The sequence below is a fragment of the Ambystoma mexicanum genome, chromosome 2p (genome assembly GCF_040938575.1).
Source record: "Ambystoma mexicanum isolate Mex_15411 chromosome 2p, UKY_AmexF1_1, whole genome shotgun sequence".
In the NCBI taxonomy this organism is placed as follows: Eukaryota; Metazoa; Chordata; class Amphibia; order Caudata; family Ambystomatidae; genus Ambystoma; species Ambystoma mexicanum.
The window spans coordinates 920390733-920415327 of NC_090923.1; the positions used below are offsets into that span (position 1 = coordinate 920390733).

At 44.4% G+C, this 24595-nt stretch overlaps 1 protein-coding gene across 1 annotated transcript in view; it reads right to left on the reverse strand.

The window, feature by feature from the left end:
- Nucleotides 1-24595, reverse strand: part of LOC138566911 (TNF receptor-associated factor 3-like) — a 515375-nt gene that overhangs the window by 171506 nt on the left and 319274 nt on the right. The window contains exon 5 of the mRNA XM_069644644.1: nucleotides 23804-23968. Coding sequence (XP_069500745.1) covers nucleotides 23804-23968 — 165 coding nt within the window. The remainder of the gene's footprint in view (nucleotides 1-23803; nucleotides 23969-24595) is intronic.

Genomic DNA, 24595 nt, shown 5'->3' on the forward strand with positions numbered 1-24595 from the left:
AGTGATGGACAAAGATATACTGGCGTTGCTGTGGTAAAACACACAGCAAATGGAGAATTTCAAGTACTTATTAGTGCACGAATACCATCTCATTATTCAACACAGACTGCAGAATAATTGGCATTGATATTCGCCATTAAGAATCACGCAGACCAGGAAGTAACGGTGTACAGTGACTCTGCCTATGTGACGTCAACAGTGCACGCAGGATTAGCGCGCTGGAAAAGGAGGGGCTACCTCTGAGCGGATGGCACGCCAGTGCAGCACGCAGCCTTATTGGACAGGCTGATCAAGACACTACAGCTCCCAGTGGGCATAGCAGTTGTGAAATGCACTGCCCACACAAAGGGGACAGATTTTATCTCACGCGGAAATCAAGTAGCAGACACGGAAGCCAATCGTATGGCATCCAAAAGTGAAACGATCATGGAAGTGGAAGTTATCCATGCCAACGAAGCAAATGATGGTTACACGAACTGCACCTGAAGTTTACAGTAATTTGGGGCAAACACAGCTAATGGAACTCCAGGGTGAGGCACCACAGGAAGAAAAGAACCTTTGGAAACGTCAAGGGTGTTCTTTAAAACCCTCTTACAGCTTGTGGCGACAAGACAAAACTGGTAAACCAGTAATGCCTGTAGCCCTATTAAAAATAGCGCTGGAGCAGTTACATTATCCAGCACATATGACAAAAGAGAACCTAGCAGCAACGCTCGCTGAAGACTGGTTCATACCGAATTTAGCTGAGCATGTTGCATTCTTTATAGTGAACTGCATAATCTACCAGCAATTCACGGCTGGGCACACATTAAAAGTAATGAGAGGAGTCATCCCAAGACCAAATGGGCCTTTTCAGCACTTGCATGTCGATTACGTCGACACGATTCAAGTATGTAACGGGTATAGATACTTAATTGTTGTGGTGTGTCCATTCTCTAGATGGATTGAGGCATGTCCATATACACACCCAGACTCTACTTGAGCGGCAACATTTTTAGTGAGAGAGGTATTCCCCGGTGGGGGGTGTGCGAGGTCATGAGATCAGATAATGGCCCTCACTTTGTTAATGCAACATTCGAACAGATTAGCTTGCTGCTTGGTATAAAGCACAAGTTCTCATCGGCGTATCATCCGTAAAGTAATGGGATCTATGAGGAGCTCAACGGCTTGTTAAAGGAAAGGATAGCCAAGTTGAAGCTGACTCTAAGAAAGGGATGGTTGCACTGCCTTCCTTTGGAACTGTATGCACTTCGGAGCCAACCCGGTTCTGACCATCATCTTACGCCACACAAGATAGCCAAAGGAAGAAGAATGAGAACTCCCTTGACACCCCGAGATAGAGCTAAGTGTGATGCCAGTCAACAGGAGAAATTTTAGGGTCTGAAATGCCAAACTATTTGAACTGCATTACATCTTGCCTTGCTGTAATTTCAGACCAGCTTGCAGTGACGACGAAAAGGGTGCAGGGCAGAACGGAACACAAAAGGAGATACTACTACAGACACAGCTCAAGGACTTTGTGTTCCATCCGTATTCCCTGGAAATACCGTCCTTGTGAGGAATCATACAAGGAAAAAGTGGGACGAGCCAAAGATTAACGGTCCTTCACAGTGGAGGACTGCACTCGATCCACAGTAAAACTACAAGGCAGGAGAGCTTGGACTTTTCTCAGTGATATAAAACCCTACGTCGGAGAAGGCCGCCTGCCTGCACCCCAACGAGAGGAATCGACGAGCGACAGGGAGAATCATGTTGCACATTTATACCATCTCATGATGAGGAGAATGGAACCTTAACAGAGGCCATAGGTATGCTGACAACCTGCAGAACCAGATGATCTATGAAACTGATGAAGTTGATGAAGACAGCTGGTTTGGATCGCTGTTTTCATGTGTTCCACAATGGATGGCAGATGCATTCAAGTTCCTGGGAGCCCTGCTAGTGATTATATTGCTAGGATTTTGTGTTATCAAGATAATAATCTCGCAATGCCATAAGACTGCGAAAAAAACCATAGGGATGAAGATCATGATTGATGTCAAGCCAGGATGTAAGCCCAAGGACCTGACTGATGAAGAAATAAGAGACTTTGTGAAGACCAGCATTCACGCACCAGAAGGGACCAGGTTTCTCTAACCCAGAAAGCACAGAAATTATGTGGGAAGATGGGTTTATTGCAGCCCAAATGGACAATGTCAATTGATGACTTGGAATAAAGAAAAACATATAAGAACAGCAGGAAGCTTGAAAGGAGTAACAAAAATATGGACTCCAAAGAGACACTTCTTCAAACCATCATGTATATACCCCGAACATGAAGAAGGAATGAACCTAGGCGATGGAGTGAAGATAAATACAGAAGAATCGAGTAAGTTGAATCCAAAGATGGAGGTGAAAGTGGTTGATAAATCGCCCAGAGGGGGGAGTGTAGAGGAGGTCCCAAATAAAACCTGCACTCCAGACGCCCATTCTGAAGTACCAGGAACATTCACACCAAAATATATGACGTATGATGAGCAGATAAATCAGCAGAGAACCGTAGTAGGGCTCTGCCCAGTACCTATCAGAAGAGCAACACCTATTGAATTACCGATACCAAGAAAACCATGGACAGTGAGGTATCCATTAAGGAAACCTTACCAGCAAATGAGACGAAATGAAGATTGCCTAAGTACAGTCCCGGAAGAAACCAAAAAGGTCTTAACGGAAGACGAATGGTGACATCACGAGGACCCGGACTGACGTACAAGTAGAAGAAATGACAACCCGAGAATGACACCCAGAGACGAAACGCCATGAGTAAGGATGTCGTGAACCTAAAAGGGGAGAACGATGTTGAAGTACAAAGAAGCTTAAGCTGTAAACAGGATGAAGATATTCAACCAGCTAACACTTGTACATATGCTTGGAACCGCAAGAAAGCTATGAAAACGATGCGGCTTGCAATTCTAAGTAGAAGAATAGTGCGGCAAGCGCCACTATAAATAATCTACCTCAAAACAAAGGACAGTATTATAAGAGTAATTCCACTTTGCAAATGAAGCAGAATCAACCCAGGTTACTAAAGGCCGAATGAACAGAAATTCATATTCTAGTAAAACGAGAAGAGACGGCTGAATCAAAACTCGGTAGATGCAACTCGTTCCAGGAGAGCCAAGGTCATACCAATAGAAGGAGCAAACAGTAGCTACATATAATTGAAACTTAAGAACAGAATATCCTTTCTCTGAATGGTCAAGATAAGGAGGCATAGGCAGGTGGCAAGCCGAAAAAGAATCAAATGCTCATATTGAGAGAAACTAGACATATTCATGGTGCGGGAAGCACGTGACCATCCGAGCGAGGAGAAGCACGAATTCACACCTACGCTTGGTATCCGCCCAGGAAGAGATATCCGAACTTTCCCAGACAGAAGATGCAGTTTCGAGGCCAACCACAGTAACATAATTAACACATAGTTGTTGAAGTGATGATTGATTGTAACCTTAATTGGAGGAAGGCCAGTTAACTGAAGGGCACCGTGCACCTGGCTGACCATTCTGCGTGCTGCTAAGCGAAGTGGAAATGTATGCATGGGGTTGGTGCCAACCCAATCACAATGGACCAAATAATCTAGGGTCCTATAGTTAGTAGAACCAATGGGACGTCGTACTTTTAGTGACGTCTACAGTAGTCATCTTTGAAGGAAGGGCTTAGACACCCACCTGACAGTGTTTACCCAATCCCCTCACTCTGTTACCATATACAGATATAGTACCTATATTAAAGTTACCTTTTCCTAACCAATAGAATTGCATATCAACTTTTGAGTGTTATACGTCAATTATGACAAGTTTTCAGTATAAATTCTATGACTTTTATGGAGCTCATTGGAGTTGAAACGAGAAGGACGATCGCATCACTGCTGATTTCCATGGCTCCCTGTTTTTTGTACCTTTCATTAAACGGACTCCCTTTGCCAAACCATTGAGTTGTCCTTATTGATTGGTGTTGGAGTAATAAATCTGCACTGCCATCCATCTCAAGGGTGCAGCTATCTAGTCTTAAAGTACTTTTGGAGCAAACCTCGGCTCTATGGGCTGGCCGGGGGACTCCGGAGTACAAGTGGGCAGTTCAAAGAAGAGGAGAAACCAAGGCCTGGGACGCAAAGTAAGAAAGTGATACGAGTCATCCTCCTCGTTGCAGTACTCAGCAAAGTAGTGGACCAAAGGAGACAAATCAAAGAAGAAGAGAAGCCAGGGTTGTAAACCCTTATAACACTTAGAATTGGGTGTTGTAGGAGTGAAGCCAAATGAAAAGAAGACCAGGGGAAGGTAGTCATTCCACCTGGGTTTAAGGAACTGATAACAAGATACCAGGAGAAGGAAGTCCTTCTTACCAGGTTATTAGGACTGGAAGTAATGTCCAATAAGCCTGGGGAAGAAATTCCCCCGGGCTATGTGAAACCGAGGTTCAGGAAAAGGGACACACTCTTGGTCCATTCGAAAGAAGAATACAGATATTGTTTGGAACTTTACCATCAGGGGAAGGGAGTCATTCCCACTGACAACATGTGAGACACGAGACTGCCCTAAGATTTGGGTATTGTTTTAACAAACCAGGAACCATAACCCAAGAGAAGGGAGTCATTCTCCTCGGACCAGAACAGTACTGCCTTTTTCTTAAGTTTCTAGTGTAAGGGACAGAAATAAGGTTTTCTTGACCAAGATAGTGGACACTTTTTAGTTGACAGACATGCTGACAAAAATCTTATCTTTTTAGTTGAGGTAGAGAATGCCCTCCTAAGTATAGGGATAGGTTTTATTTTTCTTTCCTATTCAATAAAAGTCTTTTTCATGATACTAAAACATATCATCTATTCCCTTATATTCCCTTGCCTTCAATACTGTTCTGCCCTTAGTCAGTCTCCCTACCTCTCATCCCATCCAGCTTTGTTCAATCTATAACTGGTGTGCATCCTCTCTGTTCTCTTCCCCCTTGTTCTTCTATTGCACCATCTCTTTGCGCTACTTCCCTTCCATCTTTTGGCTCCTGTCTCCTATTTCATTTTCTTTGCATTGTCCATAAATGCATTCACGTTTTGACCCACGGTCTAACCCTCATCACTGATCTCCTGTTATCGCTTCTCTATGATCTCAATCAATCTCCACCTCTTCTTTTGTCCCAAAGCTTCCATGTGCCCAGTCCCATTTCCATTCCTTTGCTCTTCTCTCAACAAAACATTGAAATTCACTTCTGCTACCGGTTCGTTCTTCTACCTCACTTCACATATTCAGTTCCTGTCTTGAAAGTCCATTTTTCCTCTCTTCTCTCTGACTTCTAATTCCCCTCTTATTTTCTCTTGACATTATCAATCATTGCTTGACTTTTTGTACCATTCTTTGAAAGTTATTCAGCTCTTTGGGGAACGCGCCACACAATCCCAATAAAATACAAATGCAAAATACCTCCAGTAAGAGATCCAAAAACCAGGTAATCCTTAAACTATTGCAAATCATCCAAAATTCCAAGCCCCCATTACAGACCCTGCACCCCTCTCCTACTCCATTGAAAGATGTAACAAACTCACCACTAAATGTGCCATTCCAGAAATGATATTTCCCAATTCAATCCACTTTAGCCAGTTGACAACCCAAACACCTCTGAGCATGTTGTTTGTGCAACCAAATCAATCAGCACCCTCACAGAAACATCACAGTAGCTGTGAAGAATTCGACCACCCGCACGAGGAGTGTGCGCTCGCCTGGGCGTTTTGATTTTTTGAAAATGAAAATGAATTATGGCAGTTCAACCTCAGAAAATGTGTGAGGCCATTCCGTACACATTTTCCCTGCTCACTGCACAAAACGCATAGTCACGTATACTCCGGGAGGACACAGCCTACAGGTGCCCTCCTCCCCTGTCATGTTCAGCTGGAATGAGACAGCCACAGTTACATCAAAACATCCAGTGGAGAAGGGCAACACCTTCCTCCTCCCATGGCCAGCCTAATAAAATATCAAAGGCTCCATGGATCCCCTGTGCTATTGTCTAAGTTCTGTGTGGTGATGGTGCATACTGATATGAGAGTTAATTGAAGGGGGCCTAGTCACAGAATTTAACAATGGGCAGGAAGACTAACACCTCTTTTATATGCAATGTGTCACCTTGAAGTTAGCTCAGACCCCTCTGTATGAAGGACAGTGAATGGCATGTCTGGGTCCACTATTTACTGTAGGCAACCCCTACAGAGTGAACCCCTTTCAGAGCGAGGAAGTGTCTGATTTGAGGGAGACAGAAGTTTGTTCACACCACAGTCTTCAAGGGAGACCTGCACTTTGATCAAGAGCCACAGAGGGCCCAGTTAACCAGAGAGACACTTTGATCTACAACTGACAGAAAGATGGGTGGGACTCAGGAGTACTTGGAGTCACCGCTTACCTTCCATGTTGCAAAGTATAACAAAGGATTATTGGTTGGGACCCCTGGATTGGTTCCTTAAGGTAGGCTTAGCCTGCAAACAATCACTGGTAGCCATTTGGCTTTAAAAGAAGGCAGAGCCCCTCACTTAGCAGATCATCCGAAGGTTTCACCAGAGGCAGGAAAGAAGAAGTCAGCATTGGACCCAGGCTGAAGGTACAGACTAACTTACATTTTCTACCAGTGAAGGAAGGCCATGATTTCCAAGAGGGAAGCAAGTTCCCTCCCCTAAACATCTCCCAGGGAACAGAGGGAGATACCGGACTCAGAGGACCCATCCAGCAGCACCAGAACTGGTACACAGCCAGCACACAGCGTGCCCTGCTAGGTTCTGCCAGCAAGCTTCTTCGGTGGGAAGTACCAGAGAGTCTCTGAACAAAGGACAAGGCCGTTGCCTTTAAACACTCTCCTCAGATTTGGGCTGTCAACCTTAAAGGACGACACAAGCCCTGCAAATAAGCTAGGAGGAGTGCCACACAAGCATCAACCAACATCCATCTTTTAAAGAAATCTTCGAGGCAGTCGAGCCCTTGAACCGCGACCGGCTGCACCACTGACTGCTGTCACGCTGCAGTCACTAAAGCCATCTGGGACGCCTCGATCAGTGTTCCAGATCCACCAACCAGCACAGAGACAATGATTCTTGACCCTGAGCCACCGTGTAGGCCAGCCTGAAGCCGTCCGTCCAACCTCGCTAGCCAAACTGCCTGCCACCTGACACCTGCAGCGGTCTCCCGTCTTGAACTCTCTCGCAGGAGTGGCAAAGCATCCTGAAACCGAATTGACGCTGTCGCGCATCAATAACATCTCAAGCACCATGTACATTGGGGTTCTGTCCACCTGGTCCTTTTCCGAAGACCGCTAGTGACATTTACCATCCCCTGCTGCCTTGGTGCTGAAACCAAATAACCTTGAACAGTTAAGACTGATTGCGTTACCGATTACCCACCTGTCAGTATCCAGAGTGCATCCCTTTCCTTTGTGAAACTGTCTGTCCTCTGTGTTCCTCTACAGAATGGGTTGTATGTTTTAGTGTGCTAGAACTATCTGTTGTAATAATAATGAAATAGATATTTGTATACAACATTGACTGGACACTCCATTTTATCACTGGGTAATAATTGTATTTTCGCTGTGTTGCAACTAACCAATGATTCACGACCTTGCAGAGATAAGCCTGCCGTTCCGTTCACGTTACCAAAAATTGGACAAGTAGGTTTATAACTGACTTGTGTTCCAATCTGTTCGGATTCCTTCTGGTGCACTAGAGGTGTGATTAATGGTTTAAAAAACGATATTCATCCCTGGACCACAGATGCCCCGGAGGTTGATTCATCAGCGTAGCAGACAGTGAAGGGCTTTTTAAGCACCTTAGCCACTCACCATACTCAACAACACCAAAGAGGGAATCCTAACCACGGAGAATTACCCTCTACAGTTTCCATTCCATACATTGTTTAGCCTGCATTGCATTACCAAGTGGAAAAACCATATGCAAACCAAGCCTGAACAGACCCCAGAAGGAGCATCCTTCTTTGGACCACAAGAAAACACAGAAATGTTTCGAGCTCATCAGTCCGTGCCAAGTGAAATTTTCGATTTTGAAACAGCGAGAAAAACAATCAATTTAGAAAGAACACTCAGAGACTGGTCCGAGCAGTCTTTCTAAATCCAAATGTCATGCCCTGCTGCCCACGAGTGCCCGCAGCAGCTGACAGACGTGGCCAGGTGAAGGAAGTGGCAGGAGTGAGGTAAGTGTTATGTCTTTTTTGTGTGTTGTCTGTGTGTGTACGTGTGTCTCTCTGTCTGTGTGGGAGAGGAGGGAGAATATTTGTGGTGTGAGAGGGAAGGGTGGTGTATTGGTAAAAGTGTGTATCTGTGTGATTGGCAGAGGGCGAGGAAGGAATGTGTTGGGCTGGGAAGGGGGGCCAGGGCATGAAGGCATGGAGACTTGGGGGGTAACCCCCTGATTTCATAGAAATTCCGCCAGCGTAGTAGAGGATGGGGGCTGGCCCAGGGATCGTCTTACCGGTGGGTGGGGTGAGGCCAGAGTGTGATATTTCAGGATTTTGAAAGCCACACAAAATCGGCATAAATAAATCTGGCCGTTTTGCGTTTGACCTTCAAAATGCAGAAATATCACATAGAACTCGAGACAAACATATAAGTGGACATTCACGTGGGCGACGTTGCAACACCAAAAAGGGATGGAAAGCTGTCAATGAATTATAACTACTGGCACTTCATATGGGCATCTTTCCAGTGCATAATTTTAGCCCACCAAGCACTTACAAAGAGAAAAAAGAATATCAAATGAGTGGTCACCAAACTCAACTCTCTGCTGGCCTCCAGATCCTTCCCTAACGTCTTCAAAATCAATCAAGTAACTGCATACAGAACATAGCAAACACTGGGAAAGGTAGAAGGATCTTCGAAACATAAGCTTATAGAAGTCATACATCTCCTTGGGTCTGACCAGTCTCAATGCCATGCTATGTGCCAAACAGAAACAGCAATCTTGCTACGCAGTGACCAGAGGATACCGGCTCTAGAGATTCGAAAGACAGCCCTATGCACCCCATTAGACCTGCCACAGCATTCAATACTGCTGACCATTGAGGTGTCGGAGCCAGGAATTGTCTGTGTGCAGAATGAATCCTGGGTGACACAAAAGGAGAGGAGTTTGACAAAAAGGATCTCCTCCAGTCGTACCAGATTGACCTCAGGTGAAGAACAGAGAGCAAGGGTAGCCCTTGTATATAGTGAATTGGTAAATATGCCACTCAAATGCAGCATTGGAGAATCCATGCTAGCTGGGCAAAGGAGACATTAACGTTAAGGACAACACTCTAGGAGGGCAACTCTTGAGAATAAGCGCCATATGCAGAGTCTGTCTGGCACCTTAAGTACAGGAGTGGAGCACTTCCTGCACTGCCTTGGTGCCTTCAAACAATGCCCAAAGTAGCACGAGAGCACACACCCTTCCACTTACTCCCTAGGCCCTGAACAGCAAATACCACCTCCAAAAGATAGGAAAGCTGGGAGGGACGAAATGGCACTATAGGGTGACTTTGGTCTGTGGCGCCACTGGAAGCACACCTGACTTCCGTGAAGTTCTTGGGGCTTGTTAGAAGTTTTATGGGCATGGTAATTGGAGGTTGCAAGGTTGGATTCCTCTTGCCTTGTGGCTAGGCTCTTCTAGGAGTTAGTCTGTATACTCTAGAATTGTCTACCCTTTTAACCATGGCTGAAGATACCTCATCCTGTTAATATATGGCATCAGTGCAACCTTATGTTAAGAAGGGTTGCAGAGTTTGCTTCTGTGGGCTCACATTGGGCAAGGTGGCCCTTCTCTGAACTGAGTGCTGCTAACGAGTATTATGTAATTATCTTATGGTGTGTAGAGTGCAACAAATCTCCTCTCTGCTGTTTCACAGCCCTTGCCGCTCTTGACATAATACAAGGTATAACTAAACCACCAATGTATCATACAATTGGGGGATAGGCAACTTCTCATTGCATAAAACTCCTGATAGCCTTGAAACTGCATATTTTTAAATAATACTATGAAATATGTAATACTGTGTTTGAACTCTTTGGTTCCAACACTGAGAATGCATTTCTTTAAGAGAGATGTATACACCAGCACATTTTTCTCTGAATGTACCGACGAACATAAATCATACACAACAGCAGCGTATGCAGTACATTTCATTACATGTACCTACTTCATTCCCTCTGCAGCCTTTAAACATGGAATGGCCAATACAAACTGCACAAAAGTATTATTCAGAAAGCCCCCCCACCACCCCTCATGACAAGCTCCTTCTGGCAGCACATCAGTGGCGCAAAGGGAGATCAGGTTCTAGGTTAATTCACTATTTGGAGGTCATTATGAGTTTGGTTGCATATTTGTGAAACATACTGCCTGCAGAGATTACTGTTACACAATGTGGTCTTCTGAGATGCACTGGCCGGTTATGAGGTTACTGCCACCAGAGCAGTATTAAAAAAGAGTGCTCATGTGGTAAATCTGAGATACCACATGCAGTAACAAAAGCACGAAATGTTGTGTTCAATTACCACCTATACATAATTGGCAACCATTTTTTGGAGACTCAATCCACAACAAACTCAGCACTCCTTGAACAGGCAACCAAGAAAAATCAAATTCACTGAGGAGGAGCACACCTTTTACCTTATGATCTGGAAAGGAGCTTTTGGGCATGGCAGTGCACGAACCAGACCCTGCCCCTATCCGATCTATAATTAATTCTCTCACTCTGTCTTCTTCCCATCCTCTCAGCTCCCTCTCCTTTCACACAAGGGTCCGACTGAGGCCTTCTGTAAAGGGTAGTCCTCAACCGGAACACTAAGTACTCTAAGGATAATGCCCTTGGAGATTCATTTAAATCTGGCTTCCATAGCTAGCACTCCACTGAGACTGCACTCATGCCTGTCTCCGACTTTCTCTCTGATGCTCACAAATCAAAAATGGGAAAAGCAAGGGCTTACCGCTAAGCAGCCCACAGCTGGCAGTTTCGCGGGAGGAAGGTACTTTTGATTTCAGTCAATTAAATGAGGCCAGTAAAAAAGCATTAGAGTTGACTGATAATCAGTTGATCTTGGGTCCCTGGCCAAGCGGGAACTTGTCAAAATTGAAGAACGATGGAAAGAATATCTCCTTGTGTAAAAGGGAAGGAGGGACTCTGGCAAGAGACACTCTATCCTCAGCTCTGAAGGCAAAGTCCCACTCTAATAACTTAGACACTTTTGGGGGAACAGATTTCGGCTAGCTCTCAAAATAATTTGCTTCATTGTTTCTTTAAAAAAACTAAATCTTCCCCGGGCGGCACGGCACAGCGCTCTGATTCTGTGGCAACAATAAATGAAACATGCCTTCTTAGAGAGGGGAACGCACCACCAAGGGTTGGCTCAACACATTTCCTCTTACCAGCCAAGAGGGCTTCCCTCTCTACCACTGGCCAGATGTTAGATCCAATAATTGCTAAAACCGAAACTGTGATTACGGAGAAGGCAGCTAAGAAGAATTTAGGCAATCCTTTTTCGCCAGCTAGAGGCGCTCTCTGTGGTGGGGCCCCATCCTGAAGCTCAGGAGAGGGACGGGTTGGTCCCTAGTTCGAAGCAGGTTGTTAGGGGCTCCAAGACCTCGTCTCCCTTAAGTGAAACGGTTGGAATGGCCGCTGAAGCTTCGGTAGCTATGGACTTTGTACCCTCACAGAGAATGGGATTGCGTTCAGTTCTTTTGGTGCGGTCACCAAAAACAAAACTGAATGAGGGTGACTTGCATGATGTGAATGTATTAATACAAGGAATACTGAACCAGGCAAGACAGAAAGATTTACTTCCCCCTCAAAAAAATGATCTCCAAAATCTTGGAGGAAACAAGCTTGAAACAAGTAAACCATGCTTAGGTGGAAGGAATGAATTGGGCATGAATGGTGTCAAGGGCTTTGACAGACTCAATAGACCCTGGTAATGAAGTCACATTGAGATTGCTAGTAAAATCATTGTTACAAGAGCATGTGATTGCAGTGAAATCTAAGGAAGACCCTTCCCGAGAGGTAGTGGAGGCGACTCAGGGCTCTACGGGCCCAGTGAGGGAGAAGGACCCTTATCCCGGGCAAAAGCGCCTGCTTCCCCTGCGCGGGGCAAACTGGGGTGAGGCCCCGAAAGGCAAGGACACTATAGGCCTCATTACACGGTAGGCGGTAACCATGGCGCTATTAGCGCCATGGTTGCCGCTGGTACCGTACCGAGTCCGCCATGGTGAATGGCGGAATTACCGCCACATTCCAAGGTTGGAGGGGGAATCTAGTTGGAGATGGCTAGCCCTGACGCTGAGAGACTACATAGCTCAGCTAAAGGACATGAAGGCCTCCCTTTAATGTGAATGGCCTCTCAGTGTTGTCATGGAATTCAAGGGGTTATTCTCATCTCTTGAATTCTACGGAAGTATGTGGAAAACTAACCCAATACTCGGTTGTGTGTTTGCAGGAAACATGGATGACTGGGATGGTTGTGATGGATGGATATACATGTTTTCAGGAATTGGCCACGCAGGGCATCTTGGGTCGTCCTTCGGGGAGTCTCTTAACAGCTGTACATACAAAGGGACCCTTGAAAGTTTGCAATTACAAACAGATTGCAACTGGATTTTTATCGATCCTCCTTGAGATGACAGTGCAGATAAGGAAAACCCTAATACTAATCATTAATATCTATTGGTCTGCAAAATACAATTTGGAAGAAGCGCTTGCAATATTGAATACCTATGTGTCTGCAGAAATGTCGACATATTTGGGTCTCCAAATTATGGTTTTGGGTGACCTAAATGCAGATCTTTCATCTGATACACACTCTGGGTGGGAACTAGAATCCTTCCGATATATTGAGACGAATGTCCTAGGCAATATTAGCCGAAAACTAAGGCATGGTAAATGGTGGCATACATTCTTTCCGGATTGGGGACTGTCGTCGACGTGTGTCAATCAAGATAACGAAAGATTGATTCCTACATGGTCGAATGGTGCATACTTATCGACTATTGATTACATATATGTCTCTCAATATTTATTAGAGGTGGTGACGAAGTTTGAGATTAGTAAGTCCCTCTATAGTGATCATAGTATACTTACGGTCTCATTTTCCCTTGAGGGGCAAAAACCCCTTGGGTTTACTTATCCGATTAATGTACACTTAAATCCCTCTAAAAATAGATTGATATGGCATGAGGGTAATGTCAAGAAGGCAAATAGGTTCTTTATGAACATTTTTGAGGAATCAAAGATTGATGAAAAGACAGTCCTCTTATCCCAAAACAATTTTAGTATACTAGTAAGATCTACACTTGACTCTTTTCCCACCAAGAAGCGGGCCCCTATGTGCAGGACTAAACATACCCACATTTATGATGGGATAGTAAGAGCAAAGAAAGCGGTCCTTCATAAAGAAATCAGGCAACTCAGGAGATCCTCTGACGATGCTGAAAGCTTGAATTTTAATATCAGAAAGCTTAAGCAATCTTATAACAATTGGCTTATCGGTTATAGGCACCCCCTTCATCAGGCAGACAACTAACAGATCCTATCCTCCCTGAGGGATGGTTCTTCCAGACAATTTTGGCTATTGCTCAACAATCTGGAATCTCATCAAGTTACCTCCCAAACCAATCCTATTTCTGAGCAGGTCTGGGTAGGGCATTTTGATCAAGTATATAGAAAACAAGCCACAGGTAGGAACTGGATCTCGACTTTATGTTCTCCCTGGTCTGTAAATTTCTCTGTGTCGGATATAGAGTCACAAATAAAATCAGCTTGCTTCTTGAGAGCGGGAGGCCCCAACGGCCTGTCGAATGCTACATTTAAACGGAATTCGGGAGGATGGGCAAAGATTCTTTTTTTCCTGTTCAAAGATGTTATTAGAACTAAAATCAAACCGACATCCTGGCATCTCTCCTACATTGTCCCCATTTTTTAAAAGGGGGATAGGAGTTCCCAAAACAGTTATCTCCCAATCGCTATACTTGATGCGGGCTCGAAGATCTTTGCGGGACTGATACCAAAGGAAATAAATCGATGGATGAAGCAAGAATCCATACTCTCCCCTCAGCAATACGGATTTAGAAAGAATATTGGGACAGAAGTGGGTGGCCTTCTCTTGACTACTCTCCAATCTAGGGCTTGGAAAATGGATGCAACTCCTATCTACCTGGCGGCCATAGATCTTAGTATGGCTTTTGACAGCGTGGATAGAGACATACTCTGGGGGAAACTGAAAAGTCTGGGGATGCCTAAAAATCTGCTGTCCATTCTTATTCACCTTCACCTTCATTCTCGAGTGCAGATTAGGTTGAATATGGACGGCCTTCTTTCCGGCCCTTTGGAAATTAGGAATGGATTAAGACAGGGATGTCTCTTTGCCCCAACACTTTTTAATTTATATGTTTCTGAAGTGGGTACTTGTCTGGAGAAAATCTCCTTTATTCCTCCTAAAATTGGTGTTACTTCTATTGCCTGGATAGCTTATGCCGACGATTTCCTTCTTATGGACCAGTCCCCTAAAGGCTTGCAACATAAGATTACGGCATTTCATGAAGATATGGCTGCAAACCACCTTAAAATCAACCCGAGCAAAATGGTTATAGTTACCCTCTCAAATAAGAATTCAAAGAAAAGTGGGAAGCTTTATTCTTGGTTTTTGAATAATGAAAAATTGCAGGTTCAGACTGTAATGATATATTTGGGCTTCCCTATCTTTAACAAAAATAATCTAGGGCTGTATCGAGAGCACCTACGAACCAAAGGAAACCGCTTATAGCACAACTAAAAAATATAGAGAATACATTTGGTAAATTTTCAATCACTCTATTGCTTCGATATTTTAAGTTAAAAGTAACTCCAAAAATGGTCTATGGTTTAGACATTTTTCCGGATGCTGCAATGATAGAAATCCCCAAAATAGAATTGAAAGTATTAAAAGGGATTATATACTGGCTTCCGAAATCTATCCCTGTTGAAGTCTTGCACTATGAGTTGGGACTATTAACTTGGAATTTCTGGATTAGGTGGCACAGGCCCTCTATAGAAGATTGGTGCATAACTCGGGAGACAACCTATACACAATTTTGGGACAAGGTCTTAAAACTGGCATACCTAGACTTGACCAATTGCTCAAATTAAAAATCTCAAGCAAGAAAACCCTCTCAAAGTTGGGGGTGGATACCAACATTTTGATTACAAATCCTGCCCATGTGAAAAAGCGACTTCAATGTGTAGATTGGTCTAACACCATTGCTAAGGTGGCTAATTCTAAATTATATTCCCACCTAATCACCCACGAGAAGGTGGTGGGGGTCGTGGAACCGTACCTCCAAAAATATCCTAGTAGAGTTCTCCGTAATGAGATCATGCGATTTCGGTCTAATGTTTGTAATACAGGCGAAATCACAGAGATTCACTCTACAAATAAACACAGAGAAGCAACTAATATTGATTTTCTCTGCAGGTTTTGTCATGAGCTTGAAGAGAAAGAAACTCTATATAAACTCCTGCTAGAATGTAAGCCATTAATGGCAGCTCGAATCAAATACTTTGCCAAATTTGTAAACTCAACTGATCGTGTGTTAACGGAAATGCTATGGTGGGAAATGATGCATGGTTCTGGTATAGCACTAAAGATAGTGGTTGTTCGATTTCTGAAATATGTCTGCAACATTGTCTGAGTATGCAGCAGTTGCGTTGGTTTTAGTAATAATACTTAATAATGGTTTGTGTACTGTGATAATGTAATACTTATGTCTCCTGTTTTCATAGATTTTGTGTTGGATTTTTATACTGTTCTAAATTTTGTAAATGTTTATTTCAACCAAATGCAAAAAAATATATATATAGTACAGACACTCTTTTTGGGTATGCCTTCTATATCTGTAAATGTGATATTGTGAGTTATTTCTGATCGAAATTGGCATCCCTTTTCTCAAATAAATACAAACCATACTGTGAAATAACTATGAGCCTCTGCCTTGCATTTCTCTCTTTTTTTCTTTATTTCTCTCTATTTATCTCTTCTTCCCCCTCCACCTTTCCTCCTTTCATATCAGAATTAGGAATGTGGCAGTGAATGACTTAGACACTCCCCTTTGTTTTCTCTCTCTCCCTCTCTTTCTCTCTCTCTCTTTCTCTCTCTCTCTCTCTCCCCCCCTTCTCTCCCTCTTTCTCTCTCGCTCGCTCACTCTCTCCTCACCTTCCCTTTGACATGGCAGTCAATGCCCTGATTACTCACGTGATCTCTGTTAGTCTGCATCTGAACCCCTCATCACATTCATAACTCTTTGAAGGATGTCATCCTTGACAGGCATATGAACTATCCCTTGGATACCTTTCACCTGATGCAGACTGCATCCTCTTGTACCTCCCTTGCTGTAATAGTCCATTCAACCTATCCAACTGGCGATAGATACCCAAGCACTTCCGAGAAGCGGCTTAGTGGTATTACTGTCAGGGAAGGCAGCACGGCAGTATGAATGTGACGAGGAAGAATAGGACTCAGAGTAATGACGATTACCATAAGTAAGCAGGACATTACTCCATCATCCTCCTTCACTTTTTTTTTACTATTTGAAGAATAGTTGTACAGTTGAGGCACCCACTCTATAACAGAAGACATACATCCAATAAATGCTGCACAATTAAAAGTATTTCAGAATTGGAGGATCTGAAGGAGTAAGAGGGATAATGGGAATGTTGCTGACAATATGTTTTCAACCAATTAATGGGTTGGTGCTTAGTTAACAGTGGGTATTAAAGGTGTGCAGAGAGGCCCATGTAGCAGGCCTGCATATGTCTGGCATACGGATCGACCCTTGCCTCTGCCCATGAGGCTGCCACCCCCCTGGGCGATTTACCCTGTGTGAGAGAGGGAAAACGAGCATGTGCATGATTTGAGAATGGTAGACCTCACCCATCCACTCAAGGTAATTGCTGATGGGCGTGCTCCTGACCTGTCTGATCCAAATATAACTAGCAGAGAATCCACTCCCCTGTCCAAATAGATAAGGTCCGCCCTGAGACCTCCCCTGTAAGTGTTACAGGGTCTCATTATGAGAGGATGGAGCTGATGACAAGGATGGAAGATAAATGAAATGATTCACGTGGAAAGGGGAAAAGAGCTTGGCAAAAAAGCAAGGGTCTGTTTCCAAAATCAACATGTCTGGTAGAATTCTCAGGTTGCCACCAGCGAACTCAATTCTTGCAAGTATTGAGCGGACATTATTGCCAGCAGGAATGCACCTTTCCAGAACAGGAGTTCAGTTCTTTATCTTTATTCAGAAAATATTAATTTCCATCAAAGAGTATATAACATAAAAACACTATTGCCCTGATTCATGGATTATTTGCGCCAAAAAAAAAACAGGATTTGTGCGCCATTCTGCCCGCAAATCCCCATTTGTTAAACAGGGATTTACGGGCAGAATGGCGTGCAAATCCTGTTTTTTTCAGCACAAACAATCCAAGAATCAGGGCCTATAATTCAAAGATACATACATAAACTAATCTAATAAAATATCATCAATTATACAAAAGGCATAAACTATTTACTGACTGTGCAGTTGAGGGGTACTTTCAATATACAATTAAACACACTGCGCAGTAAGCGAATCGGCGACTGATAAAAGAAACCTAGAGGCCGCTAGAACATGTCTTACTACACAAGCCCTTTATAAGGGAGGGGACATTTCTTCCTCGATGCCATAAAGGGCAGGGCAGAAAACATAACATGTTGCAAATCATCTACATTATTCCAAGAGCAAAGACATTTGTACTTGATAACACTGTCGCCCTGAGGAAAAGGCACAATCATTTATAAACAGTGATTTGTTCTAAAACGAAGAATAATTGCCCTTTTCCTTGGTTCTATAAACCACTGTGCATAGCCTGTTTTATTGGGAACAACAGCTGTGTGCTTATGGTAAAATTGAAGGCTCTGCTTTTGACGTTGTTTCTTCCTCTTAACATCTACTTTACGAGAAACGAAGCCATCCACCAACTGCTTTCTTTCGATATTACTAATAAGTAACAGAAAGGGAGATGATGTCATACTTCCTTTAGGGCCTGAAATGGGTGGAACTGTAGAGAACTGAGCACCAGCTGAAGGTTGGGGGGGGGGGTGAATCACCCCAACTGGTGGCCAGGGAAGCTCAAAACTCTGTAGGAACCATGGTGAATAGGATGAATTCTCAGAGTCACCGCATGGGTCTACTGTAATGCTTCGTTGTCAGCCCACCTCACCCTCAATGAGGGCACAGCCAGGCCCATTAAGGACCCTTTATTGCGGAATGCCACGATTTCCAAGGGGGTCGCACTACTGGGAACACAGAGAATTTCTCTCACAGAAGTCAGGTAATGTGTAAATGGACATTGAGATGTTGAGTGTTGACAGCTGACACTCTGTTCAAACCCTTCTATTGTAATCACTTCTTTTCAACCTCCAAGCCAAAAGGCCGCAAGGCGCAGGCCAACGAATTCCTCCCTCACTAGTAAAGGGAATTCCAAGAGACATGGATACAATGGGAGGATTAACTCTGGGGCTGGGCCATTCTCCTCAGTAAAGGGAAACAGGCATTCTGGTCTGGGATGGCCCCACGTTGAGCACCTGGGCACTCTCCTGCATGATCTTTAGCAGGACTGTTTGGATCAAGGGGAATAGGTGGAAAGCATACAGATGTGACCTTGGCCATTACACTGTCTGGGGCCATAAAATACAACCAATAGCTCGTAATAGGTGTGGTTTCAAAGCGCCAACCCCACAATGTGGATCCATGGTGTGCTTCCACTTTCTGAGGCCCATTAATACATTTGTAGGTCACTGCATCTAATTTGATCTTAACTAGCAGTCATTACCACAATATTTTGGGTGGAAGGACTGGGGGTATTTCATTAGATGCTCTGCCATTCTCTTAACTCATAAACATGCAGTCTTTACCACACGCAGTGTCTTAGAAATGCTATATTAAGTATTACATAAATACCGGAGAACCAAGGCCCCGTCAGCAGACCACCACTCCAACACTTCTGCAACAAATACAAAACAGCCATATGCAATGCCAAAGCCACACATTGCCTCCAAGAACTCCAACCTGCCACCAATCGTACACAGAAACTATTCAAAATTGTCAAATCTCTCTCAAGACCACCATCCCCACCTTCCAAACCCCATCCATTGCAGTATGCAACTTCTTCATGAACTATTTCAACTCTAAAATACACATCAGGTAAGCCCTTCCATCTGCTCTTGTACTCCCACCCCTGCTCTCAAACATACTAACACCTTCCACCCCATTGACACAGACACCCTCCTCACCCTTACTGCCAAAACAAAACCTGCACACGTTCTAGATGATGCATGCCCACCGCAGGCTGCATCCAGTTGCATCACCACCCTCGCTACCCACTTGCTCAACATCATCAACTCCTGTCTCTCGCATGACACTATCCCCTCCTCATTCAAAGCTGGAAAAATCTTGCCCTCTCCTCACTTCTCATTCTAGAACCCACGCTCTACTCCGAAATGACCACCCCATCACTATCCTGCCACACCTCGCCAGAATCATGGAACAGTTAGTCACTACTGAACTGTAATAACACATCACTACAAACAACCAACCACAGCACTGAGATCGCTAAACTTCACATCCTTGATGCCTCCACAATATCACTGACAAAGGACACAAAGCACTACACATACTCCTTGACCTCTCTGCAGCCTTCACCACCACTCTTTATCTATTCTCCCTTCCTACTCTCTAGCCTCATTCTCTACTCTTTCTAATATTGACAACTCTGTTCTTCTTGCACCCACCCGACTGCTTCCCTACTTGACCCTCTTCCCTCTGCTCTTATTCCTAAAGTCTATCCTCATCTCATTCCTTATCTGACTTCCTTATTAATTATTCCTTCTCGAATTCTATTTTTCCCTCTGCATTCTCTCATTCTTCCCAGTCTGCAAAAGCACTCTCTTGACCCTTCTGTATCTGATAATATCCACGTTATCTCTCTTCTCCCTTTCCTCTCTAAACTCCTTGAGGGTGCTGCCTATTCTTAGATATCTTCTTATCTCAATCTTCATTCACTTCCTCCCCCACTTCAATCTGGTTTCTGTCCATCCCACTCAACAGCGACTGCTCTTCTTTATGTCTCCAACTCCTTTCTACTCGCCTTTCCAAGCTCTCCTCTATTCTTAACCTTCTTGATCTTTCTGTTGCTTTCAACACTGTCAACCATACGGTTCCTCTCTCTGCTCTCCCCTTTTTGGGTATTTCTGGTTCTGTTCTCAAGTGGTTTCCCTCTTATCTATCTTCCTGTTCCTACTCTGTCATTAGGGCTGGTAAGACTGGTAAGACCTCTGCCCCCCTACCCCTAAGTTACAGAGTCCTACAAGGGTCTGTCCTGGGGCATCTTCCCCTCTCTGCTCTCATTGCTTCTTATAACCTCTCATTCCATCTCTATGCCGACGATAACCACAGTCTTTACACTCGGTTTCTAGCTATCTCTGCGGTGTCCAAGCATGGATGTCATCCAGTTTTCTTCACCTTGATCCATCTAAGACTGAGGTCCTCTTTTTCCTTGCTACATCTATTAGCCCACCTTGGCCCTCCTTTTCTTTTCTTTCCTCCTTTCCCCCTCTCTGACTCCTCATCTGATCGTAACTAGGCTGTCACCTTAGACCCTCTCTTTTCTTTTCCCTCCATATTTCTAACATACGGCTGGGGCCTGGTTCTTTCAGAGTCATACAGGGGCCAGAACACCCTCCTAGCAGTCCCCCCAGCATCCCTTGCTAGCACTTGCCCTCAGACTCCTTTCCGCGGACTAGCCCTAACCTGGTCCACCCTGTCCACCCCACTCATCCTCCCTTCCCCCTCTCTTTCCCCTGGCCGTGTCTTGGCCCCCCCAAGTACTGGCTCACCCTCTCCCTTTGGGCACCCCACTCCTACACTTATCCCTCTACCCCCCTCTGCACTTACCACCTTGTATTGCACTTGCACAGAAGTAGTGTCACAAGGCCAATATAACCGTTTTTGTTGTTCTACTTTCTTTCCTTTGTCCCCCCCCCCCACCAACTTGTCTTGTGGCAGCTGGAAACACTTGTATGTAGGCACCATACAAATGCCCATTAAAATAAAAATAAATAAAATAGCTAATTCCTCTCGTTATGCCTTATTTAACATCCGGCATGCACATCTCTACCCTTCCTTTCACGCCACTAAACTTCTTATAACTTCTCTGATTTTCTCTCGTATTGATTGTTGCTCTGCTCTTCTACTTGGTCTTCCTGAGTCCCACTTGGATCTCCTCCATTCAGTCTTTATCTCATACTTTTGTCTTTTTTCCCTCGTCCTCGCTCTTTAATTTCTGTTTCTCTTCTCTCTATGTCTCTCCTTCCTTTTGATTCTTGTTTTCTCTTTCACTTCGCTCTATTGTCTTCAAGTGTATCCATAGTCTCACCTCTCTCTACCTTTCCACACTTATTTCGCTTTATTCTCCCAATTGCACAATGCGTTCCCAGAACCACTTTCTGGTCTCTGTCCCTAAACCCCCATGTGCCTCTTATTGGTTCCGGTCCTTCGACCTACTCGCCCCAAGCACGGGAATGCCCCCCTCTCTATCCGTTCCTCTTCTTCCCTACATTTATAATTCTAATCTTAGATCTCATCTTATCTGCTCTTTCCACCAACTGAGATTCATTCCTCAATACCTCTGCTCATTATTGAGAATGTGCTGCTTCACCCAATTGTACTGTTTTTATCTTACTGTTCGGTGCTTTTTATCGAAAGCACAGTAAAAATCAAATAAAATACAACATACAAATACCATCAATCAGACCATTATGCTTGACATCCTAGCCCACCGGATGAAACTCTGAGGCACCGTCCTCGACTGGTTCACCTCCTTCTTACTGACAGGACACACTTTGTATCCATGCCCCCTTTACAAGCCAACTCCATCCAGGTCAAATTCAGCGTAGCTCAAGGCTCCTTCCTATCTCCACTCCTCTTCAACCTATATGCTGAATCCCTTGGACAGACCCTTAATAAACAAAACATCAATTTCCATCGATACACAGACAATGTGTGAATATACAGCCAAATGTCATCTCCCTCACACGTTCACACCCTCAAAAGCTGTCTATCCACCATCACCACCTGGATGGCCACCCACGTCCTCAAATTCAACCCTTTCAAAACAGAATACCTCCTCCTCTGCCCCCTAGACAAAAGCCTGAACTCACCCCCTGGATCAAAGAACTTGCCACAGACAACCCACACATATCCCTCTCCACACATGTCAAATCCCTTGGCTTCACCATCGACACCCACCTTTACTTCACAGAACACTTAGCTGCTGTCACCAACACAAGCAACCTACAACTACACCTCCTACAAAAGATCAGATCCATCCTTCCTCCTGACTACCTCCACACTGCAGTCCAAACACGTTCTCTCAGAGCTGGACTGTGGCAATGCTCTCGTCACTGGACTCCCCAACAGCACTCTTTCCCCACTGTATGCCATACAAAAAGCAGCAACCAGACTCATCCTACACCTATCACATTCACACATCACCTCAGCTCTCGTCCAGCTGCACTGGCTCTCCGTACGCCAAAGAATTGCCTTCAAAGAAGTTTGCATTGTTTTCAAAGCCATCCACCACAAAACCCCTTCTTACCTTCACGGCATACCCATTACCCATACAAACACCAGACAAGCAAGCCAGCATCTCCTGCACATTCCACTCTGCAAATTAACATGCACACAAAAACAAGTATTTACCCAGTGGGCACCGAGATCCTGGAACACCCTGCCTCTTCACATCCGCACTGCATCCTCCATCACCGGTTTTAGAAAGAGCCTCAAAGCATACCTTGTTCCCCACACATAATCCTGTCCCTTCGCCTCCTCTGCTACCACTTGTCCTACCCTGAAAATATTTTGTAACTTCAGTTTGACATCCCACCTTTTCAACCTTTGAACCTTGTAAGGCGCTCCTATACCCTACGGGTAGGGCCAGCGCTGTACAAAATTTGCCAATCAAATTAATATAGCAAGTAGTAAATGCTGCCTGCTATACCTACTCATAATAATGCAAACAGTAATAAACTGTCTTTTTTTACAATATACCAGCAAAACTCATAATGACCCACTTTGTCCCGTCTCTGCAGACATCACCTCAAAATACACAGAGCTTGCCATCCTTATCCTTTGCCTTTCAATAGAGGTTGCCTTGCCTGCCTAAAACCAACAGTGGGGTAGCTTTCTTTGAAGGGGATACTATAAGCCTGGTAAGCAGATATTTTGTACTTAATAAATCGGCATACGGTGTTTATATCAAATCTTTTATATCGAAAGAACATATATCGAATATATCATATTGAAAACCTTTGTAGTGAATGCATTTAGGGGTGCGGTAAAGGGTTAAATATTTTTGGGAAACGATCGGGGTGGGTTTTTAGGGGTGGGAAATGGGGGTTTGTGCATTCACTGTAAAAGTTTTCAATATAAAATATTCGAGATATGTTCATTCAATACAAAATATTTCGATGTAAAGACATGCTACCAATAAATAGACCTTGGTCCAGCGCACTCGAATGAGAACGGAAGCACGCAGGCACCCACACTGTCACCAGATGCCAATGCCCTGGCTGACCAACCTCAGTTCTAAGCTTAGGGCCCACTAATCCTCTGGCAAACACTGGGGCAAACGCAGCCAAAACGCACCCCGCCATCCCCACAGTCCCACTGCAATCGGGGAAACAACCAGTGACTCACCTGCATCTGGGAGATCGCCACACTCTGCAGGCAGTGGCTGCATTTCTGTACCCGCCACGGACAGATGACACACAGGTGCTCGGACAGCTGGCAGCGTGGTAAGCTCTCCGGGCAGTCTTTGTGCAGGCAGGGCACCAGCTGGTAGGGGCAGCTGCTCAAGTGTCTCTGGAATTAATAATTACATGGATCAGGCACAGAAGCCGTGTGAGGCTTAGTGAAGTGAATGGAGCACTTGTGCGTTCATGCCGTTCCTAGTGATTGTGTGTATGTGGAATTACAGGTCTCGGTGAATGTTTGTTTCAACCTAAACACGTAAACGATCGTAAATGTCGCCAGCTATGTCTGTGCATGGCGGGAGGAATTTATATGGAATCCGACTGCTTTTTGCAGATGCAAAAGACATGCAGATTCCATAGGAACCCGAAGCATCCACACCCACATCAAAATCTGAAGAGATGCTGTCGGATATGTCCCGGAGTGTATAGGCAGGGAAGTATCGATCCTTCCGATACACTGCCACTCTACGTGAATAAAATCCATTGAAAAAATCACTTGGTGCATGAAAACCATGCCAGCACAAACATGAGCCTTTGAGCATTTACTTTTCGTTAGGGACTGCTTGGTATGTGCATTAAGGCCATGCACCACTTTTGTTCGATAGTCCATGTTCTGATTACCCTATTCTCTAAATAGCTAACTTTTGGTATGGCTATTTCGATCTCAAGTGGAGCAGAAACCATTAGGTCACTGCAAGGGGGTATTTATTATGGTATTATTATTACAGTATTCATG